The sequence below is a fragment of the Apteryx mantelli genome, chromosome 21, assembly GCF_036417845.1.
Source record: "Apteryx mantelli isolate bAptMan1 chromosome 21, bAptMan1.hap1, whole genome shotgun sequence".
Lineage (NCBI taxonomy): Eukaryota > Metazoa > Chordata > Aves > Apterygiformes > Apterygidae > Apteryx > Apteryx mantelli.
Window position 1 is genome coordinate 5,317,894 of NC_089998.1, and position 26,745 is coordinate 5,344,638.

General features: G+C 44.2%; 1 protein-coding gene across 7 annotated transcripts in view; it reads left to right on the forward strand.

The window, feature by feature from the left end:
• Positions 1-238: 238 nt before the first annotated feature.
• DDX31 (DEAD-box helicase 31) overlaps positions 239-26,745 on the forward strand; it is a 49,228-nt gene continuing 22,721 nt past the window's right edge. For 4 of the 7 annotated variants that reach the window (XM_067308900.1, XM_067308903.1, XM_067308904.1 and 1 more), the window contains exons 1-17: positions 239-318; positions 1,621-1,874; positions 2,060-2,135; positions 2,642-2,685; positions 3,139-3,209; positions 3,816-3,880; positions 4,896-4,940; positions 5,338-5,379; positions 7,157-7,221; positions 7,992-8,111; positions 8,497-8,603; positions 9,324-9,559; positions 9,917-10,093; positions 12,776-12,835; positions 18,808-18,858; positions 20,888-21,027; positions 26,656-26,737. In XM_067308900.1, the coding sequence (XP_067165001.1) occupies positions 265-318; positions 1,621-1,874; positions 2,060-2,135; positions 2,642-2,685; positions 3,139-3,209; positions 3,816-3,880; positions 4,896-4,940; positions 5,338-5,379; positions 7,157-7,221; positions 7,992-8,111; positions 8,497-8,603; positions 9,324-9,559; positions 9,917-10,093; positions 12,776-12,835; positions 18,808-18,858; positions 20,888-21,027; positions 26,656-26,737 (1,689 nt within the window). In that variant the 5' untranslated portion in view covers positions 239-264. Of the gene's footprint in view, positions 319-500; positions 858-1,620; positions 1,875-2,059; positions 2,136-2,641; positions 2,686-3,138; positions 3,210-3,815; positions 3,881-4,895; positions 4,941-5,337; positions 5,380-7,156; positions 7,222-7,991; positions 8,112-8,496; positions 8,604-9,323; positions 9,560-9,916; positions 10,094-12,775; positions 12,836-18,807; positions 18,859-20,887; positions 21,028-26,655; positions 26,738-26,745 lie in introns of those variants that run through there. The other 3 variants (XM_067308901.1, XM_013941780.2, XM_067308902.1) reach the window with 3 other exon arrangements.

Consider the following 26,745-nt stretch of genomic DNA (forward strand, 5'->3'; position numbering starts at 1 on the left):
GCGCAGGCGCCGCCGCCGAGGCCCCCGGCGGCCGCGGCCGGGGCTGCCCCGCCGCCGCCTGAGGGGCCGCGCGGCTCCCGCGCCGGGGCAGCGCGCAGCGGCGGCACCGCGCCGCGGCTTCCCCCGGCCGCCCGCGAAGCGCAGCCCCGGCCGCGGCGGCGGCACCGCGCCGCGCACCTTGGCGCCGGCCCGGCCGCGGCTGCGGTCAGGCGGCGCCGGGGCGCGGCGGGCGGCGCCGGCGGGGTCCTGCGGGCGCGGGGGGCCATGGCGGCGGCGGGCGGAGTGCTGCTGCTCAACGTGCGCTCGCCGCCGAGCGGGGTAGGTGCGGCGGGGCCGGGCCGGGCCGGGGGTGGGGGCGCTGCCCGCTGCGGGCCGCCCCGCGCCGGCCCTGCGGCCGGAGCCGCCGTTCGCTCTCGCTGTGGGGCCAGCGGCGGCCGAGGCGGCGGGGGGGGGGGGGGCCCTTGCCCGGATGGTTTGTCTCGGTCATCGCGGGTGTTCGGGGGAGGCGACGCCACCGCCGGCGTTTTGGACGGAGCTGGAGGCGGGGGAGGCTGGGCTGGGTTTGCCCCTTTCGGCCGCAGCAACGCGCGTTTGGGCAGAGACCGCGAAATGCCGGGTCGCAGCGAGCAGGATAAATCAGTAGGGCGAGACGAGGCAGAGCGGCAGCGAAACGTGCTCGGAGGGAGATTTCTGCTCTGCCTGGCGACGCGTTCAGGCCGCTGCACGTCAAAAATGCCTGCGAGGGCGAGCTGCTGCGTTTCCTCCAGCTGAGGAGCTGGCCACGAAGGTCCAAAACCCGTGAAGAAACAAGTGCAAAAGAAGTCACAGAGCTTGAGAGCAAGATGGCTCACGGGAGGGTGAGGAGAACTAGAGTGTGCAACCGAGAGCGGGGGAGAAATAGAAGAGTGGGGCGAGACTGTGCCCCAGGGGGTTGGCGTATTCCAGGAGCTTTGCAAATGCGTCAGGAAAAACAGTCTCGCTAAAAAGGGCTGGGGGGGATAGAGGAGGGCTTGGGGGACGAAACAAAGTTAAATTAACTTTCTTCATCACTGTTCCTGGAGGGATATGGGGACAGCAACCCTTTTCCTTAAAATGATGGGAAGAGCAGCAAAAGAAATCGATCTGCAGAAGCAGAAACAGAGAGCTCAGAAATCCCGAAAGCTGGCAGAAGCACAGGTTTGAGTGAAGCATAGGCCATTCCTTCTGTTAAGAGCAAGAAAAAAGCCTACAGGGATGGCTTTAATGTAAGAAATACATGGAGCTTTTGAGAAAGATTTTTGAAGGGATTTCTGTTCAGTTACCAGAGAAGCTAAATTAAATCCTTGAGTGAGGAACCCTACACGTGACTTTAGATTTCTATTTGCATTTCAGCAGTATTCAGAGGTCTTAGATATGATGCAGGAAGTGTACAGAGGTATGTGGCTCATTCTCTGATCCAAAGAACTCAGATACAGCTGCAAAAATCAAGCTTTATTTCTTTAGTCATGAGACAGAGGATCCCTAAAAGAAGGTTCCATCCATGAACTGCTGCCTGTGTTTAACATGAATAAAATATGATATCATGTAGTTAATTCACATGTATTAATGCATTCCTTGCTATCTGATTTGTTAATACTAAAGCAGTCTAAGGCTCTGAAAAGAAAGCTTCAATCACCACATGGAAACCCACCTTTAAAACGGAAATGTAAGCCTTCAGGAGGCTCCTTCAAGAAATGCACTACAGAAGCTGACATCAGGGAAAAGGGAAACTCATCAAAAAAACCTCTTCCAAAGAAACAGTTGTCTGATAGCCAAAATGAGAGCCTGAAAAGCAGACCTTTCGTTAAGACGTCCAGCTTGTTTAGAAACAACCCAGATATCCCAGAAATTCACAGGTATTTTAAGGCAAGTGGGGGAAAAAAAACTTTCAATGCAACCGTCTTGAATTCTTGCCCTTGCTTGGGCAAAGACATTGCTTGATACATGTATTTCGCCTGGTATCTACATAGTCTCTCATCATATACTTTGTAACCACACCATGCATTTTGTTTTGTTTTGGTTTGTTTCCCCTAACTTGTAGAAAAGCAGTGCAGCAGGTGCAAGAAGATGTTTTCACTTCGGATTCTTTCAGCCAGCTGGACCTCCATCCACATCTGGTGAGTGGCAGGAAGGCTGCGTGCCATGGAGTATGCTGTTTAAGGGGGGGATTTTAGAGAGCTGAGAGATACGCCTTTATTCATGGGGACTTTTACTGACTCAGTAGCGCTCTACTTGATTTTGTTGTAATCTCTCAGATAGGCTCTTAGCACAGTGCGGTGACCAGTATCCTCTGAGCCTGTGTCTTGACCCATCCTCAAACAGTGTCCCAGTACCCCCACTGCACGCAGCTGTAATACCAAGAACATGGAAAACCATTTGGGAGGTGCTTTTTTTTTAAAAAAAAAAAAATGGTGTTTTATGACGTACCAGCAGTGATATAATTCTGATAAAGCAATGGAAGTATTTTGAGGACCTGGGAACTTCACCATCCAGCTGCGCTGGACTAGTGATCCAGAGAATAAGAGTCATTCTTCTGTTTTTTCCTCTATCCTGTACTACAAAAAGTAACAATGCTGAGAATTTGACAATGAAACTTGTTTATTACTGTTATTTATCTCTTCAGATATCCACAATAACCACTGTCTTGAAGATATGTAGCATGACCAGGTAAGCAAATCCATATTAACCTTTGCCCTTCACTACCCCTTACTGACAGACATTTATGATTGTTTCATTATATGTAATTGGTTTATAAACACCATGGTTCCTGTTAAGCAACGTGGTTTGTTTCTTTCAAAATCTGGAACAAGAAATAACTTGTAAGTTGTGCAGCAAATCATTGTTGCAGCTGGAGATGGAATCTAGGAGTACTGGCTCCTAATTTGGTACTTTGACCATAAAATCATCTTTTTTTTTTTTCCCCTCCAATTTACCACACATGATATGTGTCTGTAGGCTTTCCTTAGAAATAACCGTGCTGATGTAGCTACACAGCAGGGATGGATGCATGCATGGAGTTTGGGGTAAAACGTTTTGAAACAGTCATGGTTTGTTAAAACCTTAGGATTTTATGTTGTGCGTTGGATCTGTATTTCCTAACCTGTTTTGTTTGTCACACAGTGTTCAGAAACAAACAATTCCTGTGCTGCTGCAAGGCAAAGATGCTTTAGTGAGATCTCAGACCGGTTCAGGTCAGTATTTAATTGCCAGTCTCCCTTCCTAGGGCATGTTAAATTGGATCCCTTATCCAGAACCAAAACATCACATTCTCAGTACAGCTCATGAAAATGACAGACTCGGAAGCCTGGCTTGGGACTGCTGTGACACAGACAGATGCTGTGCAAACTTCTGTAACGATGCAGTGGTGGGACTGAATGCTGATGTGCAGCTTCCAGCCATTGCGTATGGGCTTATTCCAAGGCTCATGCTGGGGATGTAGATCCAGGGGTCCAGTGGAGCTAAGCAGCTCACACTCTTATCATACAAGCTTATTTACTTGCTCTACAGTAAACTGTGTCTCATTTCCCATGGTGAGTAGAGCTGTTTGTGTAGATGGGTGTCAGTGGGATACCACCATCCCTCTTCTTTAATTTAGTTCCTTGGTGTTATGGCCTATCGGACGTCCTTTCTGGAAACTTCCTACTTAATTAGAAAATGTTTCCAAACTCTGACCTCAGTTTAAGTATGGTAGATTGAATGTTACTTTCTAATGCCCTTTAATTTGCAGGAGTGCTGCAACTTCTGCATTTTTTTTTTTAAATGATGGAAACTACTCTGATTTTCTGCCTTTTATAAAGGTAAAACTCTTGCCTATGGGATTCCGCTTGTACAGTCCTTGCAAGGAATGAAACCCAAAATACAGGTAGGTGCAACAGAACTGAATAGATTTGCCTTTGATGATAAGATTAATAAAAATAAATTACAGCTGTTCTCTTCTAATCATCAGTGTTTCTTGTTAAAAAGGTCAAACAGTCTCTCTTCCCCTTCCTTTGTGCATGTAGCTAATGTGATCCTCTCGTACTGTTGAGATACAGATGATATAACAATATAAAGTGTTATACATTCCCCTTTACTTCATGCAGCAGATAAATGGACTGAATTCCTAAGTTTGCAGAAGATAGAGTGCAGTAGAGACAAAGGTCTGGAAGTTGGGAGAACGGAAAACAGAAGTTCCTGACATGGTTTTAGCAGTAACAGTTTCTAATCTTTGACATGGAGTGAGATTTGATAATTGATCCTGATTCAGATCATCTTGTTGACCCAGAAAAAGCTGCTGCAGATCTGCCGTCTCTTGTGCCTTTTAGGGAAGGAGATCATCCTGACTTCCTTCTGGGTTGAAATAATTCCAACCCATCCTGGATTGTTACTTTCTGCTGCTGGTACCTACAGATTGTTGCTCTGCATCAAACATTAGACTATTTCTGCAAATCAGAAATAAGACAGTGAAAAACTGTGTGTGGAATAAGATGTTGAGTATGACTGTGAGTGTGTTTCAGAGAAGGAAAGAGAAGGCAATGGAGTGTTAATATTTGAAGGCTGTTGATACAAAGAAGGGAGCAAAATTGCCCCAAATTGTTGTGTTCATTAGGGTGACACTGCAAAAGCAAATGTACACGAAATATGAGAAAAAACTTCAGAATAGTACCGGCTAAAGAAAATTCAACATTAATCTTAGAAGAAAGAGTGGAATCTCTGTGGTTTTGAGTCGTGCCAACCTGGACTAGGTGGAGCTCTAAAGGGGGGGGTCTGAAGAGCACAAACTTGTACTGAAACTCCACAGAATTCACTTTGTCGGCTACTAGAAATTAGAAGCAGAAATGCTCTGTGTATTAGTGCTACGTTCTTCTTAGCGGTCCTCTTGTCTTCTCTGTTTGCAGCGCAGCGATGGGCCTTATGCACTCATATTAGTCCCAACAAGAGAGGTAAGTGGCCTTGTTTCTTTCTGATGTGGTCTGAATGTGAGTTTTTGTACAGTGGTCTTCAGTGGAGCGGCTTTGGGTCCATCAGGGGCTGAAGACTATCTTGAGAAATGCTGTCTACCCTTCTGCTCAGATCTTGCCCTCACAGGAAGAATGTTTGTTTTCTGGATGAAGGTAGTCATTTTTGTTCAGTGCCGTACAGAAGTAAGTCAGGAGAAACCTCTAAATTTCCCCATGCAGTTAGAAATCAATTGGGAAGACTGGGGAAACTCTCTAGCTCAATGTATGGGAGGGAGAAGCTTGCCTAGCTTGCATAGGGGAAGTAAAACTAGTGAAATCAACTTTGCAAATGCGTGGGTAGGCTTTTTCAGAACTTACTTTCTCATGTTGATTTCTGTAGCTAGCCCTCCAGAGCTTTGAAACCATGCAGAAGCTACTCAAGGTAAGAATTTCATTCTCTATTTTCTTCTTGCTTATTCCTTGAGCCTTTTGCTGTTAGATGCTAAGCATCTTCAGTTCCTGTGAATTCAACTGGGCGTTTAAGGAGATGCAGCATCTGGCAAGATATATGGTCCTTAAAGATAAATCTGTATGTCTTTAAGTGCATTTAAGTTTGATTTCCCTGTGGCATATTTTCAGCTATTAAATGAACAATGAAGTGATTAATTATGCTACCTTAGACAGTTGCATGTGTTTTCATAAACAAACATAGTGGATTTTCACAATGTTTTGTTTTTAGAGATAACCATTATTTTGGTCCAAGTTATGAATGGAAACTCTCAATAGGACAGTGCCATTTTACTGAAACTCTAATACTAGACAAATGGGTTTCAAATGGGGAACAGAACTTGGTAAATTGCTTTGCCAATTGAATGATTTGAGAAATTAGAAGGCTTTTAAAATCAATTTGTTAATACTTTCCCTTTGAGACAGAGTATCTCAGCCACAGCTAGAAGGGATCTGAATGGTTTATCTGGTCCTTATTCCCACCCATCTTCTATTCTTCTTTGAAATAGTAAGGCACTTTCAAGTTTTTTTTCTGTCTTGGAATTATTGAGTACCATTTTTTGAGTCATACTGAGGTTTAAAATACTTCAGTCTTTTTCCATAGCAATTTGAAGTCATGATGAGTGGACTTTTGATGTGGAATTTGAATCTTTTAATATTGGACAATGATATTCCATAAGGACCTCAAGCAGTTGAAGGTAATCTTCAAAAGAAGTAGTCTGGATTGGTCCCCTTTGATTTTTCTTTGTTATGTATAGCATGTAGTAGCCAGCAGGTCCAGTCTAAAAGGTCACAGTCACCCAAACCAGAAGATTTAGATCACGGTCTGACTGACCTTGGAAGGACTGTGGGAGACCGGAGGAGATGTAATTTTATTTTGTAATTACTGAGGGAGAAGGCGGCTAGTTGAGCTCTTCTTGAGACAATTGCTCTAATGCCAGCTGCAGAGATTGTATTGTGTTGGTCTTGCTTAGACATCTTTCTTATTTTAAACCCTAAAAAGGAGCTCTTTTGTAGACAACTGTATCATCATTTCTGGCACGCAATGACCTGTGCAAACTTAAGCCTATTTACCAGTCACATGTTTGTACAGTCTTTACAAGTTGTGCTCTGCTTCTGTCCCATGTTACCTCTTGAGTGAGGCAATGGCAGTCCTGTGTTTTGATTATTTCCTGTGTAAAAATTGGGCAACGCAGGATTGGGTGAAGAGTTGGGCCTCGTTAAATAGCAAGAACTGCCAGTGTCAATGAGACTGATGTTTAATGTGCACAAACATGGTGACTGTGTGCTTGCGGTTATGTGTACGTATATATAAACTTTAAAGGTGGTGGTGTTCATGAATCTTGCTTGGCCACGGGAGGATGTTGCTTAAAGGCAAGATGAAGAAATAGCATTGTAGCTTGTCTTTGAACATTTAGGCTACAGGGGGAGAAGGAAAAGAATTATTATTATGTTACTGAAAGTGGTGCAAAAATGGTTGCATTTCCATCTTCCCAGACAGTGTGGGAAGCAAGTTACATGGCTAGAATTAAGGGTACCATTGATATTTAGCTGTGGGTGAGACGGTGCATGTAGACTGTCTGATAGATCAGATCAGACGCACGCTGCTGTCAGCCCCCGTCCTCTCTCTTTTTGTCAAGAAAAATCAGTTTTGGATTAGAGACTGTCTCTTTTTTAAGAAACCATATTGGACTTGGTTTTCTTTTCTATAGCCATTTGCCTGGGTTGTGCCTGGAGTGCTAATGGGGGGAGAAAAAAGAAAATCAGAAAAAGCCAGGTAGGAAACCAACTTTTAAAATTGTATTTTGGGTTCTTCTTCTGCCATACCTCCTTTTCATCTGTCGCTCGTCTTTGGAGTGCTTTTCTTATTGGGAGATAGGATTGTGAGTTTGGATCAAGCTGTGATCCCCCTGGATCTTACACAGATACAGTGACTAGGTCAGCAGGAAGTATTCACTTCCCTCAGTTGGATCTGTTTCTAAAATGTTGATGAACCTTCTGAGGAGATGATCCCTTGTGTCAGGTTTTTGGTTTTTTTTTCCTCTTCTGACAAACACCTGTATTTGCTTACCACCAAGTGCTGTCTACAGTATTTGTTATGGGGGAAATTGCTTTCTGGAGAAGGGATTTCATGGAGTTAAGTCTCATTCTCTTCTCCTTTCATAAATCAAATGCTAGCAATCCAAAATGAAATTTTCATTCGTCAATCCATTAGCATACACAAAATGAGCTTACTTTTGAGAGTGAAAAGTATTCAATTTAAAAAAAGACTAGCTTGAGTGTTTTTGATCTTTTGTTTTTTATATTATTAATGTTTCTTTTCACCTTGTCCTTACTGCTGAGTATGCCTCTATGAATTTCAGTGATGATGCAGAATAATATTTAGCTATGCAAGAAATTTCAGTTTTAATTAGGGAGAAAGTATTGACTCTGCTACTTTCACTATGGCCATGATTTCTTTTCTGTATGCTGGAGTTCCTGACTCTCATGGGTTCCTGTTATTGGTAATCTGTATATTTTCTTTATTTGATTTCCCACCCCTAACAGATTACGTAAAGGGATAAATATCCTCATTTCAACTCCTGGTCGCCTGGTTGATCATATCAAGTCCACAGAATGTATCCATTTTCGTCGTACTCGGTGGCTGATTATTGATGAAGCAGACAGGTAACTTCCAAGTTTAAATATGAACAAGAATAACAAGACCCTCCACATGTACACTGGATAATGTATTAAATATTAAAAAAGAGATGGAGAGAGATCTTAAACCCTTCATCCTCTAGGTCATCAACCTAGTACCAAATGCATGGAGTTAGGAAGAAAAGTCCCTTTTGGACAGATTATTTACAACTTTTCATTGCAGAGATTTTCTCACTGTCTCCTGAAGTATCTGACCCTGGCCGAAGTTGAAAATTGAATAGGAAGCTAGATAGGCCAAAGGTCTCATCTACTCTGGTACTTCCCGTATTCCTAATTAGCTCATGTAGCCTTAAGACTTTCTTCTCTTTGTTCTTTCCTATAGCATCTTTTACCATCTCTGTCATTTTTGCAGGATTCTGGACCTGGGCTTTGAGAAGGATATTGCTGTGATACTCAACGCTTTAAATGCTGAGAGAGAAACACGCCAGAATGTCCTGCTCTCAGCCACCCTTACAGAAGGTAAGTTAAAGACAGATGATGTCTCTTTTAGCCTAATAATTCACGGGCAATTGCAAAATATGTGGTTGTCTATTATGGTCCAGGCTGAAGCCCTTTGCAGTAAGTGGAATATTGCTCATTGATTTCGTTGGGCTTACTACACTTGTCTTTCATTACTGGGATTTCTGTCAGCATATGTATTTACATGGTCCTTACATGTCATGCAAATTCCAGTGCAAAGTCACCAGGAGGCTGGGACACACTGTCTTTTTGTCTTATGGATATAGAATCAAGGCACAAGGCTAATGAGCAATGAGTGTAATTCACTCAGTATCATACAAGGAGCTGGTTGTTGAGGCAGGAATTGAGCCAGGCCTCATGATTCCTGCACTTTTGATAGGGTGCAGGTCTGAGTTTTTTTCCACGCACGTTTGAAAAAAACTAGATTGTGAAATGCTGTCTTTCTGGCCAAGACATTTATATAATGTAAAATAACACAGTTGGCTGGAATAAAGTCTGGTGATACTTTTGGTGGAGTCCACAGCAAGTAAGCCTGACTAAGCCCTGAAGAGCCTGATGTTTGCTAAAGTGCTTTGTCCGGGTCTGAGACATGACTAACATTAGTTTCTTGCCATTCACCACTTTTCACAGGAGTTACCGTAGTTGTTCTTTATGTGATTACATCATCACCGGTTGTACCCGAGATGGGGCTTCATGTATGTTTTATTTTCTGTGGTTTAGGAGTAACACGGCTGGCTGATATCAGTTTGAATGATCCCATCAGCATTTCCATAGCAGATAAAATACAGGACAGGCTCAAACCAGCATCACAAGAAGGTAAAGAAGCCATTAGTTCATCAATGTTCATGGACCAGGAAAACTTTGCTGTTCCAGAGAAGCTCAAGCAGTATGTCATAATGGTCCCCAGCAAATTGAGGCTTGTCACTTTAGCAGCTTTTATCCTTGAGAAGTGCAAGGTGAGGCTCTATTTGCATTTATATCACTAAGTGGCTCTTTGTCCTTTCCAACTCCTATATCTCTTTCTTTATCAAGGGTAGCTTGTATTAGATCTAGGGCTTTGAACTGCATGTACTATACAGTTAGCCACAAGAGAGCTGAGGTGTTCTTATGTCTTTCATGCTGAAAAATGAGATACCTGTGCCACCTATACTCATGCTTCTTTGTGGGCTTAGCATTCGCTGTCAAACTTCATAATGTATCTTCCTAAATAGTTGCATCTCCAGAAGTGAAAGTCACTTAGATATCATAAGATCAGGGAAGTGGCAGAGGATTGTGGAACTGGTCTTGTGCAATTATTCTTGTTTTTCTTGCAGTTTGAAAAACGCAATAAGATGATCGTCTTTTTCTCCAGCTGTGAACAAGTGGAATTCCACTATGAGCTCCTCCTAAAGGTCCTTTCAGGAGGTCTAGAGTCTGAACAACGTGAATGTTTGTCTGTCTCCTCTGCACACTTCCAATTTCTACGACTGCATGGCAACATGGAACAGGAAGTAAGCATTACCAAAAAGTCAGGATACCCTGTTTTGTTCCTTACTCCCTATGATTTATTGTGTGGTTATTTTGGGGAGGAGGGCAGAAGAGAGGACAGAGAGTCATTTCACCTCTAGGGGCCTCACTCTTCCATCTGCTAATGAGAATAAGGATATTGGCCCACTTCTGGAAAGGACTTTGGTAGCTGTATCTGAAAAACACAGCTGAAGAGGCAAAAGGTGTTATTTCAGCAGGCTGAGGCAGCCATTCAGTATTCCCAGTGGGCACACTTAAACCATTTATGTATCCATGCTTCTCTCTCATGCAGTCAAAAAGTGCTTTTAATGCCAGAAAGAACCTCATCCAAGCCCCAAAACATTACCACCTAATAATTTGTCCCCCATTACTAAAGGATGGAACAGTTTGGCTTTTGTTTTAAAAAAAAAAAAAAAAAAAGTGTATCAATAGGTAGCTCTTTTCCCTGGAATGGAATAATAGCAATATAATAGGGATTATCCCAAAATAACTCTGGGTTTTAGCAGGGTGGGTCTGGATGATGAGCATGGGGTTTGCCACAGAAGACTCAGAAGTCAGGAGAAGAGTATCACATAAGCTGTTACTGCAGTGGTTCTTTCAATAGCTGAGGGAACTCCCTTGAAAGTTCAGCCCCTGGTCCTGCTCTTGGTCTGTGATGGAGAGAGTTACTGCTCTACTCTGAGCTGCACAGCAGAGGTGGTAAATGAATAGAGCTCTTCTGATGAAGCAAGAGGTGAAGAGCCATTGTTTTTCTCACTCATTCCCATCCTGTGGAGACCAGAAACATGTGCTTCGTTGTCCCTGCATTCTGGCCTTTCCTCAACCTGCCTGCCTGAGCGAGTGAGCAGGCCTGGTCTGGCCCAACTCTACCCTGACCAGCTGTTAAGGCAACAGAACACCACTAAGTAGCTGGCACCAGGGGAAGGGTTTTGCCTTTTTAGTACCCAGTGTGTAATTAGTGCTTGATGTCTTCAAATTAAGAGCATTAATGGAGCTAAATTGTGGATCCCATATGGTACTGCTGAGCACGGCTGCTGTCATTGTCAACAAGATACAGCGCGCTCTCTTCTTTAATTTTTGTCAGCAGAGGGTTCAGTGTGTCGGCAAGGCCCAAGTTTCCCTTCTTTTCTTGAACAATACATCTAGCTGGGAGTGAAGTGTATAAGGTTTCTTCTATACCGTCAGTATAGCGGGCCATTCACTTAACTCCTGTCTAGAGCTCTGAGGAGGAAGGCTGGGAACATGGAGACAAGGATATTTTGGAAGGAGGTGCAGAAGGGATAGGCAGAAAACAGGTATGGTATTTTTTGAAGCCAGAGACCGTCTGAGCTATGGAAATGGAAAGAGTAAATGGAATAAAACTGAGGAAATGTGTGTGCAGTCATTTCCCTCATCTGGGGAGAGGAGAAATGTATGGATAGGTGGTACTGGCAAGCATGGAGACCAAATGCTACTGAGGCCTCTGGTTACTGGTACTTAGAGTTTACCTTGTTTGATAGCAAATGTCGTGTGTTGGAGAATCATTTTCCGTTGCTTTTATCAAAAAAAAAAAAAAAAAAAAAGTAGTTAGTAAGTTAGTGCAACTGATAATGTGCGCTCAGGAAGGTCTCAGGACTGACAAAGCAAGAGGCTCTGAAGGTAAATGAGGAGTGGTACTAGTGGGCTCCTGCAGTTCTGGGGCTCAGGGGCTCAAAGACTGTTGGCAAGGCAATCTGGGATCCAGGTGGGGTGGGCAATCCTCCCCGGCAGCCTGTGCTCATATTAAAAGTGAGGGCTGCAGGAATCCCACTGGTACCGACCAGAGATGAGGACAAGGCTGAGGAGCGCCTGCCACTGATTCTCAGTGGAGATGCCCTGGTCTCATTGCCAGAGGCCTGGGTGCCCAGGAACCCTCAGGACAACTCTTGTCTGGACAAGGTTGTTTCTTGTGTTAAGGTCGCGGGACGGCACCCCAAGAGCTCTGTGGCTGCTGCCTCCTTGCCACCCTGGGGTGGGGGTCTCTGGCCAGGACTTTCTGCCCTCTTGCTTTGGAGACTCTTATCCCAAAGCAGTTCACAGGGGTGGCTGGGTGGCTGAGCATCCCCGGTATCTGGTATTTGCATGGCCCGTCTGATGGCTGTTTGCATGCCCCATTGGGCACCTGATGGGACTGGTGTCCTGTGATGCAACTGTATCCCTGTGTGACCAAAATGGGTTTATCCACTATGCCTGTTGTGTGACTGGACAGATGTTTGTCAAGTGATGGACACGTTTCAGCTTTCTGATGCATTCACAAAAGCCTGTGTTGCCTCAAAAGTATGCCAGTGGTGTTGTTGCCCCTGCCTAATCTTCTGTGGGTCCTATCTCCGTGTAAAATAGTGACATTTTTTTGACATACACAAGCCATGCTTCTCTGCAAACTGTGGAAGTGTTGGCTGCTTTGATTTGATCACATGCATTTGGGCTTACCCCAGACACTGTGCCTTCCTACCTGGGACCACATCTCTGTGCTGTAGATTTTTCATTTGCAAGAAGAGTTTGACTGGAGCTCTTGGAGTGAATTCCTTTGCTTTGGAAACTGGACATGACATAATGAACGAGGCATAGTAGTTAAATTGTTACATTAGCTATTTTGCTTTATGGCTGATTGTAATGTGCATGTCTTTTTGCCTTTTTTAATCCTCTAGGAAAGAACAGAGGTGTTCCAGGAGTTCCTAAAATCCAAGACTGGCATCTTGCTTTGCACTGTAAGTAACTTACAGTCCTTCTGCAGCTACACACTAATGGACCCACCTGATACCTAATGGTAGAACAGGGGACTTGGCACTGAGCTCTAATTCCAGCTCACTATCTGACCTTGAGAAAAGTCATCTCCTTTTTCTGCATCTCATATAAAAATAAGAACTGGTGCCCTCTATATAAACAATTATATAACCTTTTGCTGTAAGGCACCATATACAGAAAAAGTGTATATCCTCTTATACAAGCTCCTCCTAGTATTTTGCATGGCCTTATGTCTGGAAAAATCTGTTCATTTGAAGCTGGAACCTTGCCCTCTACGTGCAGTCAATAGAAAGCAATCCTAATTTGTAGCATGCCCCATAACTGCCAGGTAAATTGGATGTAATGTGATATTTCCCAGCTTAATGACTACCCCAAGGTTAAAAACAAAAACCTGCAGGGATGGAAGGGAAGCCCAACCAGAGGACTCTGTCATTAGAAATGCACATGCTTTGCTGCTCTCCATGCTTTGCCCTTCAAGCCTCCTTCAAGGGTGCTGAGGGAGAAATTGTCCTCTACTGAAGTTTGCTGGCACCCTTGTGTTGTGGTGGCACCTTCCGCTTCTCGTTTCTGACCTGTCGGTGCCACAGCTAGCCTGCTGCAGTGGTGCAGAAGGCTGCACGATTTGCTCTCTAATAGTGGCAGCTGTTGATCTGAAAATGTGTGAATCTTGGCGATTTCTACCCACCGCAAACTTGTAAATTACAGCGATCGGGAGTAATTAGAGCTGAGAAACCCTCTCCAGCTCTGAAATGACTCCTGTTCTTGCAGCACATATTCTTAAAGGAAACTAGTTGCAATTTTTTTTTTTCCAGAGTGTGTGGAGCTGACTTTTATCTTATTTTTATGCCCACAGATCAAACTAGGACTGACATGTATGTAGGAGTGTTTGACTTAAAGTTGCCAAATTACATATAGTATCACCTGTAAAAATGTACTTGTTACATGCTGGTCTTGGCCCTGTGTGTGTACAGCCTTTGCATTTTGACCTTGATCAAACCATTGCATCTTTGCAGTGCATAAGTCTAACTATAACTTAATTTCCTGCTATATGAAGATAAAATTTAAGAGTCTCAAATGAGGAGGGTAGCAAGGCTTATTCATTCACTGGTGTAGATGAAGTGTTTTGAAGATGCTAAATGTTAGACAGCTTAACTTTGTTATCCTTCATGCACATGCTGACAGGAATGGGAAATTTCAGGGACATGTCTTGTTACTGAAATTTCAGTTTAGTGATTTTAGAAAGACAGTGAAGGCTCAGTTTTAGAGCAAGATAAAGCAGAATCATTGCAATCACTATTCTGTGTTTCACTGGGATATCAGTTCCTGGGTGAAACAGTTTGAAGGGAAATGCAGCCTGTGGCAGGAAAAATCTGCCAGGAAACGTGCAGCTGTTGACAGGGTATAAGGACGAATAAGTTGGATAAAGCAATCCCAGTGGATGGGATCCCACCTTGAGACACTGGGGATATGGTTTGGTTTCCTGCTATGCCACTGACTCCACCCAAGTGGATGTGGAGTTGTGATGACAAGGCAAGTAGCCACATGTCAGCTGAGCACTGCTAGTTGCGTGTTTGCTCCTGACCTGTCATAAATGGAAGGTAATGTGAATTAGCCGGGATTGCAGTGAAGAGGGTAATGTAAGGTGATGCATTTATCATAACCCGCCTTTATTGCAATCTAAGCTACTTTGCATTTACTGCAAGGCAAGGATGCAAGTCTTAACAGTTACTATGGCTCAGCTGGCATGCGGTTAGCATGTTAAGCACAGTAAGTTGAATGTCTGGGTCCAATATCTCTCTGTGCTTCAGCTCCCCGTCTGTGAAATGGGGAGAGTAGCACTGTTCTACCTTACAGAGATGTTGGGAGGACAAATGCATTGAAACCAGGAGGTGGCCTGTTACCACAGTAATGGGGACCATATGGACACCTTAATATAGAGATACACTTTGCACTAGTCCCACATTACAGGTGCCTCCCCAACGCAGATGTCCAAAGGGCAGCCAGGCACTGTGACCACCTCCTGCCTCTGAGGGCATTGCTTTTTCTGACACTGTTCTTCATATCAGCAAAAATGTTTTGCAGGAAGACGGTTCTGTCCTTTTTCACTGCAGAATCATTTATGTGAATTTGTGCCCACAAAATTTTGAAACCTGGCTCACATAAGACCAATGCAAATAATGTTGCTGTCCTTTCCTTGTCCCTTATGCCATGTTCTCCACCCATCTTTCCGCTCTAGTAAGCAATGGGACCTGCTGTTCCTTTTATTAATTTGCTCTATGTCATATGTATATTAATATATTCCATAAAATATTTTTGCCAGACAAAATAGGCTGGCAGACAAGAAAATAAAGAAGGGCCACATATCTCAGAGGGTCTCATCCAGATTTATTTCTCTCTCCTTCACTGAAGTTCTTTGCAACTTCCTTTGGGATGTGCCTTTTAAACAAGTTCATCTCTTCCAGGGAGAGAGGAAAGATCATTTGGAGATTGTTTGCTGTTTACTCAGTCACGCTAACTCATCTTGCCAGTTTTCTGGCGGCCCCAGCCAAGAGCTTTCGCCTCTGACAGCTTCTGTGCTCTCTCCTTCCTCCTCTGATTACGCAGCCCAATCTGTCACCCTGCCGACGGGGGTCTCTACCCTGCTGATGGCTTTCCACACTCGGCAGTAATGACTTTTGGCAGGCCGGGAAGGCGCGAGAGCTTCTTCCCCAGCTTGGAGAGCCGTTAGGCCCTCTCTGCCTGTTAGCTAAAGCACTTTGTGAGGTTCTTTGGTAAATAAATGAGTCATTTTAATCCAACTGACAGCCTGGCACCTGAGCAAGCTGCCTTCCATCTGTACTTCTAGGCCACATGTAGGCAGCCAATTGTCAAGCGCAGGGCCTTCAAGACCTCACCATTGAGTGTCTTTCAAAAGCAACTTTAGCAATTTCCTTTGCCCTAATTAGGTTGCATGAGAGGGACTGAGCAAACCAAGGCCCTCGCAAAAGTTTTATGGCTCTGTTTGTTAGTTCTGATGTTCTGCAGCAATGGGCCTTGCTTTCTGCGTGGCCTTTTGCCCTCCGTTCCCTTGCACCCGCCCCTGTCCCAGGCAGCGAGTACAGTCCAGTAATATGAATTGTTAGGAGCAGAAATGTCAGCAACTGTGAGGGTCCTCGCGTGGGTTGTGCCTTGATATTGTGCCTTTCTGTGGCTTCCAGTTGGGATCAGGCCAGGAACACGGTTAAGTCTTCTGGTTATTGTGTTTGGTTGGTGTCTGGGTTTTCTTTAAAATTGCACTGATGTAGTTTCTTTCTCTTTGCTCCTGTGAGATAGTGTCTTAATACTCCTTTCCATCACCCACTGAAAGGAATCAGCAGTGAACTGCTGAAATGTCATATTCTTGATCTCCGTCTTATTAAGCAATGGTTGTGCGAGGTCATGCATGGAAAGGGGAATGCCATCTAGGGCAATGGAAACGAAGGGAGGATAGTAAATGGGAAATCCATTGGGCTTCTTGGGGGGCACTGGTAGCAGCTATGTGCTTCTGTGTATGGACTAAAGGTAGTGCTAGTAAAACCGGGTAATTGTTGCTTGAGCTGTATTCTCTTTCCTGGTAAGATGACCCCAAAGCATTTTCTAAAGATTTGAGAAGCAAGAAGCTTATGGGCTCTACCAGCAGAGGAAGGCAAATCAATTCAGACTTTTTATCCTAATTCTGCTTTGCTGCTGTCTAGTAGGAGCTTTGAGGAAAAGGATATACAGGAGATGCAGGTGGACTGATACTGAAGAATCTTTGAGAGTTTGCAAAACACTCCAATTACCAGTAAATCCCAAGACACTTCTGAAAGAAGGCCAAGGTAAAACCCAAGAGAATAACTGCTGATATATGTCAGTAACAGCGAGTGGAGCTCATGGCACTGTGAAAGCAGCAGTGAACACAAGGCTGATGATGGGAGCGTGCCTCCTCCTAAAATGTTGTCCCTGGCTGTTTATTAGGCCTTCAGTTAACCTTTCAACTTTTGTACTTGCTTTGACAAATGTACACGGGAGCAATCCTGTATTGTGGCAGTGGTTTTCCAGCCAGAGGTGTTGAGAAAAGGTGTCTTGAAAGGGGGAAAAGAATTCTGATGACTGAGGAGGGATGGCTCACCTTGGAGGGATGGAATGGCTCCTGCGCCCTGCCGGCTGCTCCGCCTCCCGTGTTGGAGGTGCCTGCTGCTGACCGCTTGGATGCTTGGCTATCTGTGTTTTTTAGGTAAACTGACCCTGTCCCAAGGTCAGAGCCCTCTCATCAGCCACAGCCTTTCCTAGACAGCTAGGTGTCAGAAAGCACAGTACGGAAAAAGACCAAAAGCCACTGACTAGTCAGCGTGGAAATATATAACAGAGCCAAATCGGAATCAGAATTCAGCTCCTGTTTGATCGTGCTGTAGAGTTTATAAGCTTGTTATCCTGGTAACTGCTGTACATGTTTCCTGAATTCTCTTGATTTATTTTCTCCAACCTCCTTTAAATGGCTTTTTGTGCATCTGTTCATCTGACTCTGGGAACAAGTTGTTTCTTAATGAGTGTGCTGGAGCGAAAATGTGTATTATTTCAGAGTGGGCGATGTGGAAGGTGTCTCCTCTTTTACTGCAGTTGGAGCCACAAAGCAACCTGGCTAGTGCTTGTGGGAAGGCCTTTGCTGCCAAAACATCAGCTTCCTAGTCTTTTAACGTGTGTGAGAGTTGCATGAAAACACTTCAGTGGGTGGCTGACACATTTTTAGTACATTAAGCTCCTGCTTACGTTCTTAATATATTCTATTTTGCAACTAGCTAAAAGATACACGTGTTCCAAAACATTTCCTAACAGAGTTAAATCTGCACACCTGCTCTGTATTGTGCGTGGTGAATGTAAAATCCAAAGAGTATGTGAGGACATTACTAATGAACAGAAAATCAAGAAGGAGATTGAAACACATTTGCACTCTTTCTCTCTTTTTTGAACAGTATTTAAGCTCTCTTTTCTCCTTGAAAGGATATGTTTTATGAACTGTACTGGCTGTGGATAACCAAAGGGTCTCACTCAAGTCCTTCTCCAAGTTGATAGGTTTTCTCACCAGCTGGCACATCAAATAACACTCCTGACAGCAGCTTCAGACTCTTTTCTTCAGGGCTGAGTTTTGTTTCTCCAAATCAAAGCCAGCTTGGTGCAAATCTAAGGGCTAGCTGAAGTCCCATCTCTTTGAGCTGTCCTCCAGCTTTCTGCAGACTCTGCTAAGTTGCTTGCTGGCCCTCTTATCATAGGGCCAGGTGACCTGCAAGTCATCTGCTCCTCAACTTTAGGTCCATCACCTAGGAAACAACTAATTAGTCATAGCTGAAGATCAGTGCACATTTGGGTGTTCTACTCGAGGCCCGGGATTCTTTATCATTTACTTCGTGGACGTTTTCCTTTTTACCGCTAGCAGCCTGGTTTTAGTTCTTAGGCCTGCTGTGGAGAAAGTTGTGTTCAGAGGTAATGTTGCTTTCCCGAGACTAAACTCTGCCTCTCTCACTGTTTGGTTAGTAGGTGCTACCATCAGGTCTGTTTTCCTCAGTGAAACAAACTGAAGAAGCAAAGGTTGCATTACCGTTAAGACAGCAGGTTCTGTCTGCCATAGCGGAAAGGGACTGTAGCAGACTGCTGTAATTCCACAACACTCTCCTGAAATAAGTATTTTTATATCCTCCAGCCTTTGGCCCATAGTAATAGAACATTTTGTATTGTATTAGTCTGTTAAAAATCTTCCCTGCATTTTAAAAGCTCAGTTTTATTTCTGACCTTCAGTCCGTCTCTCCCCAAACTAGGCACATAAAATTCCTACTGGTGTAGCCGGTTGTTTCCCAGCATAATCACCAGCCAAGAAGAGGTATAACTTTGCTGATATTTTCAAAGCATTATTACCTCAGTAATTTTCTTATTAATTTTAAAGGATGTTGCAGCACGTGGACTAGACCTGCCTCAAGTTACATGGATCATACAGGTAGGTTTTGCGTGTGTGTGTGTGTGTGTGTGTACATGTTAAGTGCAGGCTTGCTCAGATTAAATCCCTTCCCGGTCCACATCCTCTTTCTGCAGTTGGATTGTCTTTGCTGATGCCCACAGGTGTGGGAGGCCCATGTGTTCCTGGCTGCAGGACTGGGACTCAAGTTTTTGCTAAGACATGGCGTGTCTATCATGTTTTTGGTTTTGACAGTCTGTTTTCCTCTTCCATAACTCCAGTATCATCAGCTGCGTAATAATATTCTGCTGGCTGGGAGGAAACACCCCTCCATCCCACCTCCAGAAGCCAAATCCTGTGAAGTGCTGGCCATCTCTTCAGCAGTTCTATGTTTTTGCTTTTCCGATATTGCTGAGGATTCAGTTAAATGAGGAACTTAAGTGCAATCTTGACTTTAAACATCAGAGTAGCCCGACGATTCCTGTGCAATGACTTAATTGTTTCAAGTTAGGCTTTGTTAGGTTGGGACTGGGGTGGCTGTGAGCGCGTAGGAGAATGGAGTGGTTCAGATTTTCCCTAGGAAGAAAAAAACAGTACTGCTCCATTGGTGTTGACAGAAATGTTGTTCTTAAAAAAATAAAATAAAAAGTAAGGGAGAAGAACTGAACCTTAAAACCAGCAACCTGTAATTTCAAAGAAGAAACTGATGGCATGCAGCAGATTTCATTTTTGTAAAAATAAATAAATAAAAATAAAAATTTAAAAAGGTTAGTTGAATTGGAAAATTCAGAGGAAAAACTGAGCCAGAGATTCTCACGTATCAAGTGACACCTGGCTAAAAAAGAGCAGGGCACAGAGCCTCAACAAAGCATCCTTTTAATTTCTATCTCATCCCTTCAGGTGACAAACTTGATTTTAATTTTGTGCTTTTAAAAAAGGAAAAAATTTTGTAGGAACTAGCTAGTCAGAGAAGGCTGGGGAAGTGAGGTCTTTAATTCCCCGATCTGTATATTAATATAATTTAAGCAAAGATATGGTTGCCAGTGTTAGAACGTAGTGCAAATTACCTAAAGCCCTGGGAGACTTCTGTGTGTCCAGAAGGCGAAATCTCAGCTGTCCTGAGAGCTGTGTCCAAGAGCAAGGACCTGCAGGGAGCAATTAGATTGCTCACAGCATCTTACTCACACCTCTAGCCAGTAGAAACTTTGCCAGAGGGCACAGGTATAAACACTAGAGTGGGCTTTGGTTGTTGGTTTTTTTCCAGTTAAACTGCTGAGGGCTCATTTCTAAGCAGTATCTCTGTGCAATGTTCATTTTTCCAGGAAAGAGAGGAGGGGGGGAAGAATGGGGGGAGGTTAAAGGGAGGGAAATATGTCACCCTTTTTCAGATCTTGCAAATGGCTGGGCATTTTTGATTCCCAGTGAAGTAAATGAGAGGCGCTGCTATACTAGCGGGGGCTTTAAACAACGTTTCTGTAGTGAAGATGCCAAGTAAGCCTAAAGGACTTATTCCCCCATCTACCCCAGGTTTCTTTTTCCATCCAGTAACCAGCTATGATTCGCTTTAATCAAAACAAAACAATTTAGCTGACCTCTGAATTTGAATGCACTGTCTTGTCTTTTCTGGCTTTCCTCCGAAGTGCAGAGCAGACAGCTTCCCGCTCTGTGCGGGCGTTCCTGGGGGTGGCTTGGTTTGAGTTTTGGGGGGGTTTTTTCTTTTCTTTTCTTTTTTTTTAAGGGAACCAAACAGGTTCCTGACGTGCGTGTATAGAAATAAAATGTAAAAGGCAAAGAGAGACACTGAGACGGGGAAACTGTCCTATTATCTGAAAGTCGGCCAATGTGTCACATTCAAATGTCAAAAAACTGCTGTGGCTGAGGGGGTTGAGTGATGGTTACAGGGATGAGTCCAAGGGGTTCTTGATAAACAGACCGCTTTGAGGCAGGCGCGGCATATGGGTTTTGCTAAGATCCCTTTTGTTTCAGATGAGCAGACCGAGTGTCTCGTTTATAATTAACACGCTGCGTTCTGTTAATTCCTCCTTTCCCTTCTCATGTTCCCTTTTTGAAGTATAACGCTCCGGCTTCACCTGCGGAATACATCCACCGGATTGGGAGGACGGCTCGCATTGGCTGTCACGGGAACAGCCTGCTTGTCCTGGCGCCTTCGGAGGCAGAATATGTCAGCTTGCTGGCTTCTCACAAGATTAAGTGAGTCAGAAACGCGAACAAAAGTTTCAGCTCATCCTCGCTAATTAACCTTCCATGGCACTTTCAGCGGGACTGTATCTCGTGCAGGTTTTAATAAGAATTTATTAATCTTTGTGATCCAGGACCAGCCCCAGAATAGCAAAAGGAGAGAAGGAAAGTGTGTGAAAATCATCAGCCTGACAGATTGCGAGCGCGTGTGGGTGGCGAGGGGCAGAGAGGAGACGATAGTTGGAGATCCTTTGCACTTGGTTGTTATCTCTGTGGCCCTGGGTTCAAATCGTGGCTACGTGGAGATCACAAGTCAAATGAGCCTGTCAAATGCTAACTGGCCATCTGCCTGCATAGCACCATATTGTCGGAGATTGTGCTCTCTCTTCAGGAGAGATCCGGCAGAGAAATAGCTAGGGAGCTGTGGGTCATATCTGGCAGGTAATTGGCCAAGATTTGCTGTGTAAGTGGCTTGTGACAGGAATAGTAGAGGTTTTTGCAAATGGTCAGTGCCCGGTGTGGTCCTGGAAGGCAAGTAGGGAGGCGGACTCTGCAGAGCAGAAGCGAGGTGTGTTTCCAAACTAGCTGAGAAAGCTGCTCTGATACTGGCTCGAGTATGGGAGTAGAGAGTGAGGAGAGCAAGCCAAGCTAGTAAGGACCAACCCAATATGCAGTCTACCTATTTGATGGCCAACACATGAGGAGGTTTAGGCCAGCTCTGCTAGCGCCATGGTCCTGTTGTTTTGCTTTTTTTTTAAAAAAACAAAAAACCCCCAAGCCCCGCATGCTGCTTAACACCACTAGTCAGAAGTGCTATCAGGTCTCAAGGCTCCTCAGCAGTCGGTTGGATTTATGTGCCTCCTCTTGCTCCCTGCGTTGCTGCCTCTTGGTATTTCAGAACAACAGCCTAGCAAAGTCCCTTTAGTGCTGTGCTAGTGTTGATGGAGCCCTGTAAACTCGTGCGCAAATTAGTTCTCTTTTATTTCTTGTGTTTGTCGGGTGGAGCTGCTTGGAGTCGAATTTGGTTTTGCATCCTTGAAATAAACAAATGTTGGCAGTAAATACAGGCTTATTCTAGGCTGTGAGCCATTTAGTGGTCTAACAAAGAGCCATCCATCATCCCAGGTAACTATCTATTAAGCAGACACCAGCAAGGCATGGAGGGCTAAGCTGACAGGGCTTTTTTCATGTAACAAACAGCACTGACATTTAAAGGTGAAATCCCACATAATTGTGAATTTTTAACTCCGAGCGGAAAGTTCTATTTTTTTGTTTTATAATATTTGGGAAGGGTTGGAGGAAGGAAAGGTAAATTCCTCTCTTTTTTTTTTTCTTTTTTGCTTTAAATGTTAATGCTCTGATCTGATTTTTGTTATTTTTAACAGTTTAAGGAGCGGTGTCACCCACTCCTGTTGGTAATTATAGCTGCTAAGGAGACCTGTTGTTGAGCTAGCCGCTGTTCTTCGGGAGTCTTTGGAGGGCTGCGCTCAGTGGCTGGCGGGAGGTCTGTGGGAATATTTTCCTCTGCTTCTGAAACCAGTACAGCCAAGCAGCTCTGGGGATTGTCTTTTCCTGTTTGTTTATGTTCCTCGTAAAATGTGCTGCCCTGGAGATAAGGGACTTCCCAAAAAAGGAGTGCAATTTCCCTCCTTTGACCCCAGTCTTCAGATCAGAGGAGTGAGCGTCTGATTGGCATGGCTGGGTGGTTCGGCCGTTTGCAGCCGTGCGTCCTGTGCTCTTCCCGTAGCAGCGCGTGGTGTGAGAAGGGGCGACGGAATAGGGAAGAGCGCTGATGAATTACAGAGGAGATGGGGGAAGGCAGCTTGAAGCTAAAGGCAGCAAGTGCCATCAGCACAAATTGCCGTTACCCTTCATAAACAGAGCATTATGGTGATAATCCTGACAATTTAATTCAGCACGAGGGCGAAAGACAGCATGTGTTGGACTGTCACCGATCCTCTTAAGCATTGATAATTTTTGTTTCTGTATCCTAAACCTTTGTAGCTTTTGACTCGGACCGCACAAGTTGCTGGAGTTTGCTTTTTTTTATTTTTATTTTTTATTTGTTCTTTGCTTAATTTTAAATCTGTTGTTTTATGTTGGGGGCTGCGTGTGTGTGTTGTGAATTTTTTAAATTTGTTTTTTCTTTTTTAAATGCAAGTCCCGCTGGGTTTATTGAAATGTAAATACTTCATAAAATATGTATTTCTTAGAAGACAAAGCATGAGACAGGTCCCTGCAGTCTTCAGCTGGTGTAAATGAATAGTGCCGTGCTGATCTACACCGGATGAGGATCTGACCCAGAGTTTTTCTTATACCCCCTCCACCCACCCCAGTGTGCATGGGAGTAAGTCCAGAAATGTTGAGAGTCGGAAGTAATAAGAGCAGACGTGGCTTTGTTCCTGGATGAAAATCCACTTCGGAATTAGGGATGACTGCCTTTGAAATTGGAAATCGCTCGCAATTAATTTTCACCAGTACCTGAAGTCTCTCCTTGGCTTCCACTGCGGAAAAGCAGCGTTAGCCCTTGCCAAAACGATCTCACTTTGGCTCTGCTGAGAACTGCAATTCCCGTTGGGGCTCGGGAAGGCTGTACGCTTCTCTGCAACTTTCTTTCCCATCTTTGTGCAGCTTGAAGTCGCGGCTCCTCTGCCTAACTGTAAATGCGAATATGCATGCACACGCACACTGATGTTTTATGTGAATTTCCTCTTTTTTTTTTTTTTTTAAGGTTAGACTCTAAAATGTTCTGTCTCAGCGCTGCGTGTAACTAACAGATTTTCCTTCAAAGGGAGGAGGCAACAAGGAGGAAAAAGTCAGAGTCAGTGAGGTTTACCTTTTTTTTGCTTATGTCTCTCTTAGTCCCTTCAAGTGCAATCTAGCAGTGCCTGCCTCGACAGCTATCGGGTAATTTCTTTATCTCCTAACGGCAGCCGAACTAATTTACAAAGGAAGAGGCAGCAGTGTGAAGGCACGAGCCCGCTCTGCGGCGCCGCCTCCCCGCCCCGGCGCCCCTCGCACGATGCTCCCCGCCGTGAACCGCGTTCACGTATCTGTTCGGCTGCGAGCTGGCAGCGCGCCAGGAGAGGGGAGGATCGGCGAGGGGGTGACACGACTCAGACAAATCAATGTCGAAGGTTTGACGTTTTCATTCATGGCTGTGTCAGAGCAGCCTTTGGGGGGATGGGGAGAAATACTTTTCTCTTGCTTAAGTGGTTGCCATTTATGTTTTAATTTACCGTTATCCTTTTCAAAAACAAACAGAGAAATCCTCAGTTGTCTTTTTATGCTCCGTTTACCTCTCTCCCCCATCATTCCCCCCGCCTTTCTCTCTCTCTCCATCCACTGTGGAGGAATCTGCTATATTGAGAGTCCCAGCTATGCAAAGATGGGGGCTTGTCTCCCATACAGGCTGCAGTATGGCCATGCCTCAAGACTGGCTGACTATTTCTCTGGACCAGCTCTTTTCCTTTCCCTGTGTTGCGATGATGGGGTGGCTGGGGTTGAGAAAGCAGGTTGCAAAAGAAAGGGTGTTCATCCCAGCATCGTTAATGGGGAAGGACTGGGGAACAGGTCAGGATCATGGTGTCCTGTTATGCAGAGTATAGCAAAGATTCATCCATTCCTCCTAGTCAGGAACTTTGAGATCTTTGGGTGAAGAGAAAGGGGAGATCCTTGTTGTTATAATTTCTTTCTGTACTTACCAAGTTGAAGATCAGCAATACTGCCTTTCCAAAACCTGTACATCGTACCTGACCATCTGTGATTCAGGAGGAGTCTGAGAATTCTTTGGCCTCCAGATTTCTCTCTTCCTTAAATTGATGTAGACTCAAATGAACTCTTTGCCTTCCATGCAATATTTATGATTTATGCTGGTGTAAAAAGGAAAAGAACCTGTTTCCTAGAGAGGACCTTTGCCACTGCTGAAATGCAGCAACTTGAAAATGTGGGCAGGCAAACTTCGGTCTTTACCGTGTGAGCAGTTCGCTTGGAAATGGGACCTAGTTTGGATGCAGCTGTAATATTAATGGCCTGAAGCTGCACAGCTGTTCCTCTGTGTGTGACCTGGTGTGTGTGCTCCACAAGACAGTGTTCAAGAGGACGAAGAATTCCTAGTCTCCTGTAAATGCACCTCTGAGTGGGACCACTTGCAAGCTTTGAGATGAAACAGATTCTTAAGTGTTTGCAGTATCTGGGCCATAGCAGTACCCAGTAGTGACTTGCAAATAGGGCTGGAGAATAAATCGTCTGGTTGAATCTACAGGAGGAATGTGAGTTGACAGAATGAAAATAAATGCTGAGTGTGAAACCTGGCTATGACAGCCGACTGAGTCTCCTGTATTTTAAAAAAGTGCTGTGGGATCCCTAATGGGCAGGACTTTGGTTTTACACCTCAGATGAGAGAGAAGGTGAGTTCTCAAAATGGGAAAGGAAATCAAGCCATGGATTTGGCGTCAGAAATGGCTTTTGAACATATGAGTGGATGGGAGAGTGTGTCCTTGAGGAAGTGCGTCTCTGAACTCTAATTGAAGCAACTTGGCAGGATGTTGGAATGATGCAAGATCTTGTGGGAAAGAGGTACGATGTGACCAGAGGGAAGGAAGCTGTGAGAGAGCTGGCTTGACAGAAGAAGTTCCTTGGGATTCTGCTGTTTCCCTCTAAACCTGAGTCGCTCTGAGAGGAAGGACCTAACTGTGCAAAACTCCTCAGTTTTGGGAGCATGGTTGCTAACATGGGTGGAAAAAATAGGATGTAAACATCAAAACATTTTGTTCCTTTGGATGAGAGTTGAGCAATGCCTCTGATCTCCCAGAGAATCAAAAAGTAAAACTAGGGGAGACAAGACGTAACAGAAATAGAAAGGTAAACTTGTTGTGGTTAACAGCAGGGTGAAAGGAGCACATCTTTCCAGCTTGTATTTGTATGTCTCAGTCTGTCTCCTCCTCACACTTGCACAAGCAAAACAGTGGAGACGCATCCTTTTTCTCTCTGCCTGTGGCATCTAATGTACAATAAAATGTTGGACATCCTTTGGGTTCAAAATGGATGTTACAGATATTATTTATAGTTATAAAGTGATCTACAAAAAGCATGAGTGCTAGAGCAACTTGAATGCTATATTGTGATTCTTTTAATGGAAAATGTAACCAAATGGTTCCCCATTTCCACGGTGCTTTTCACTACCAGGAAAGAAAAATTTAAAAAACATGGAAAATATAATTAAAGGCCTAAAATTGACTTAAGTCAGTGAGGATGTTAAGCTGGTTGAGTACCAAGAAGACCAATTTCAGTGGCCTACAATATTCTTCCTTGCATTTTACCCTCAGTTATTTTGATGCCCTGTTAGACCTGGACTGTGCATCGGTGACTTGTAATGGGAACAAGTTTATTTATAAAACAGTGTCCCTGCTCCAGTCAAAGCACCAGTTCATCTGGGGTTGTGATTTCCCATTAGTTACATTTCTGGGGTTGCTGAATGAGGCTCTGTGGGGTAAGACCTGATGCATTTCAGGGATAAATTCTCAAGTTGAATGTGTAAATCTCAATCTTTTTTTGCAATCTATTATCAACCTGTAGCTCATTACATGTTGTGATTGAAAAGGAGGAGTAATCATAGTTTTTTTGTCTTTGTTGCTTTAGTGTCTCAGAGATAAAGATGGAGAAGGTACTATCCAGCCTGATGAAAGATAATCGTTTCAAATTGCCCAGATCAGGAAACAAGGTGAGCTG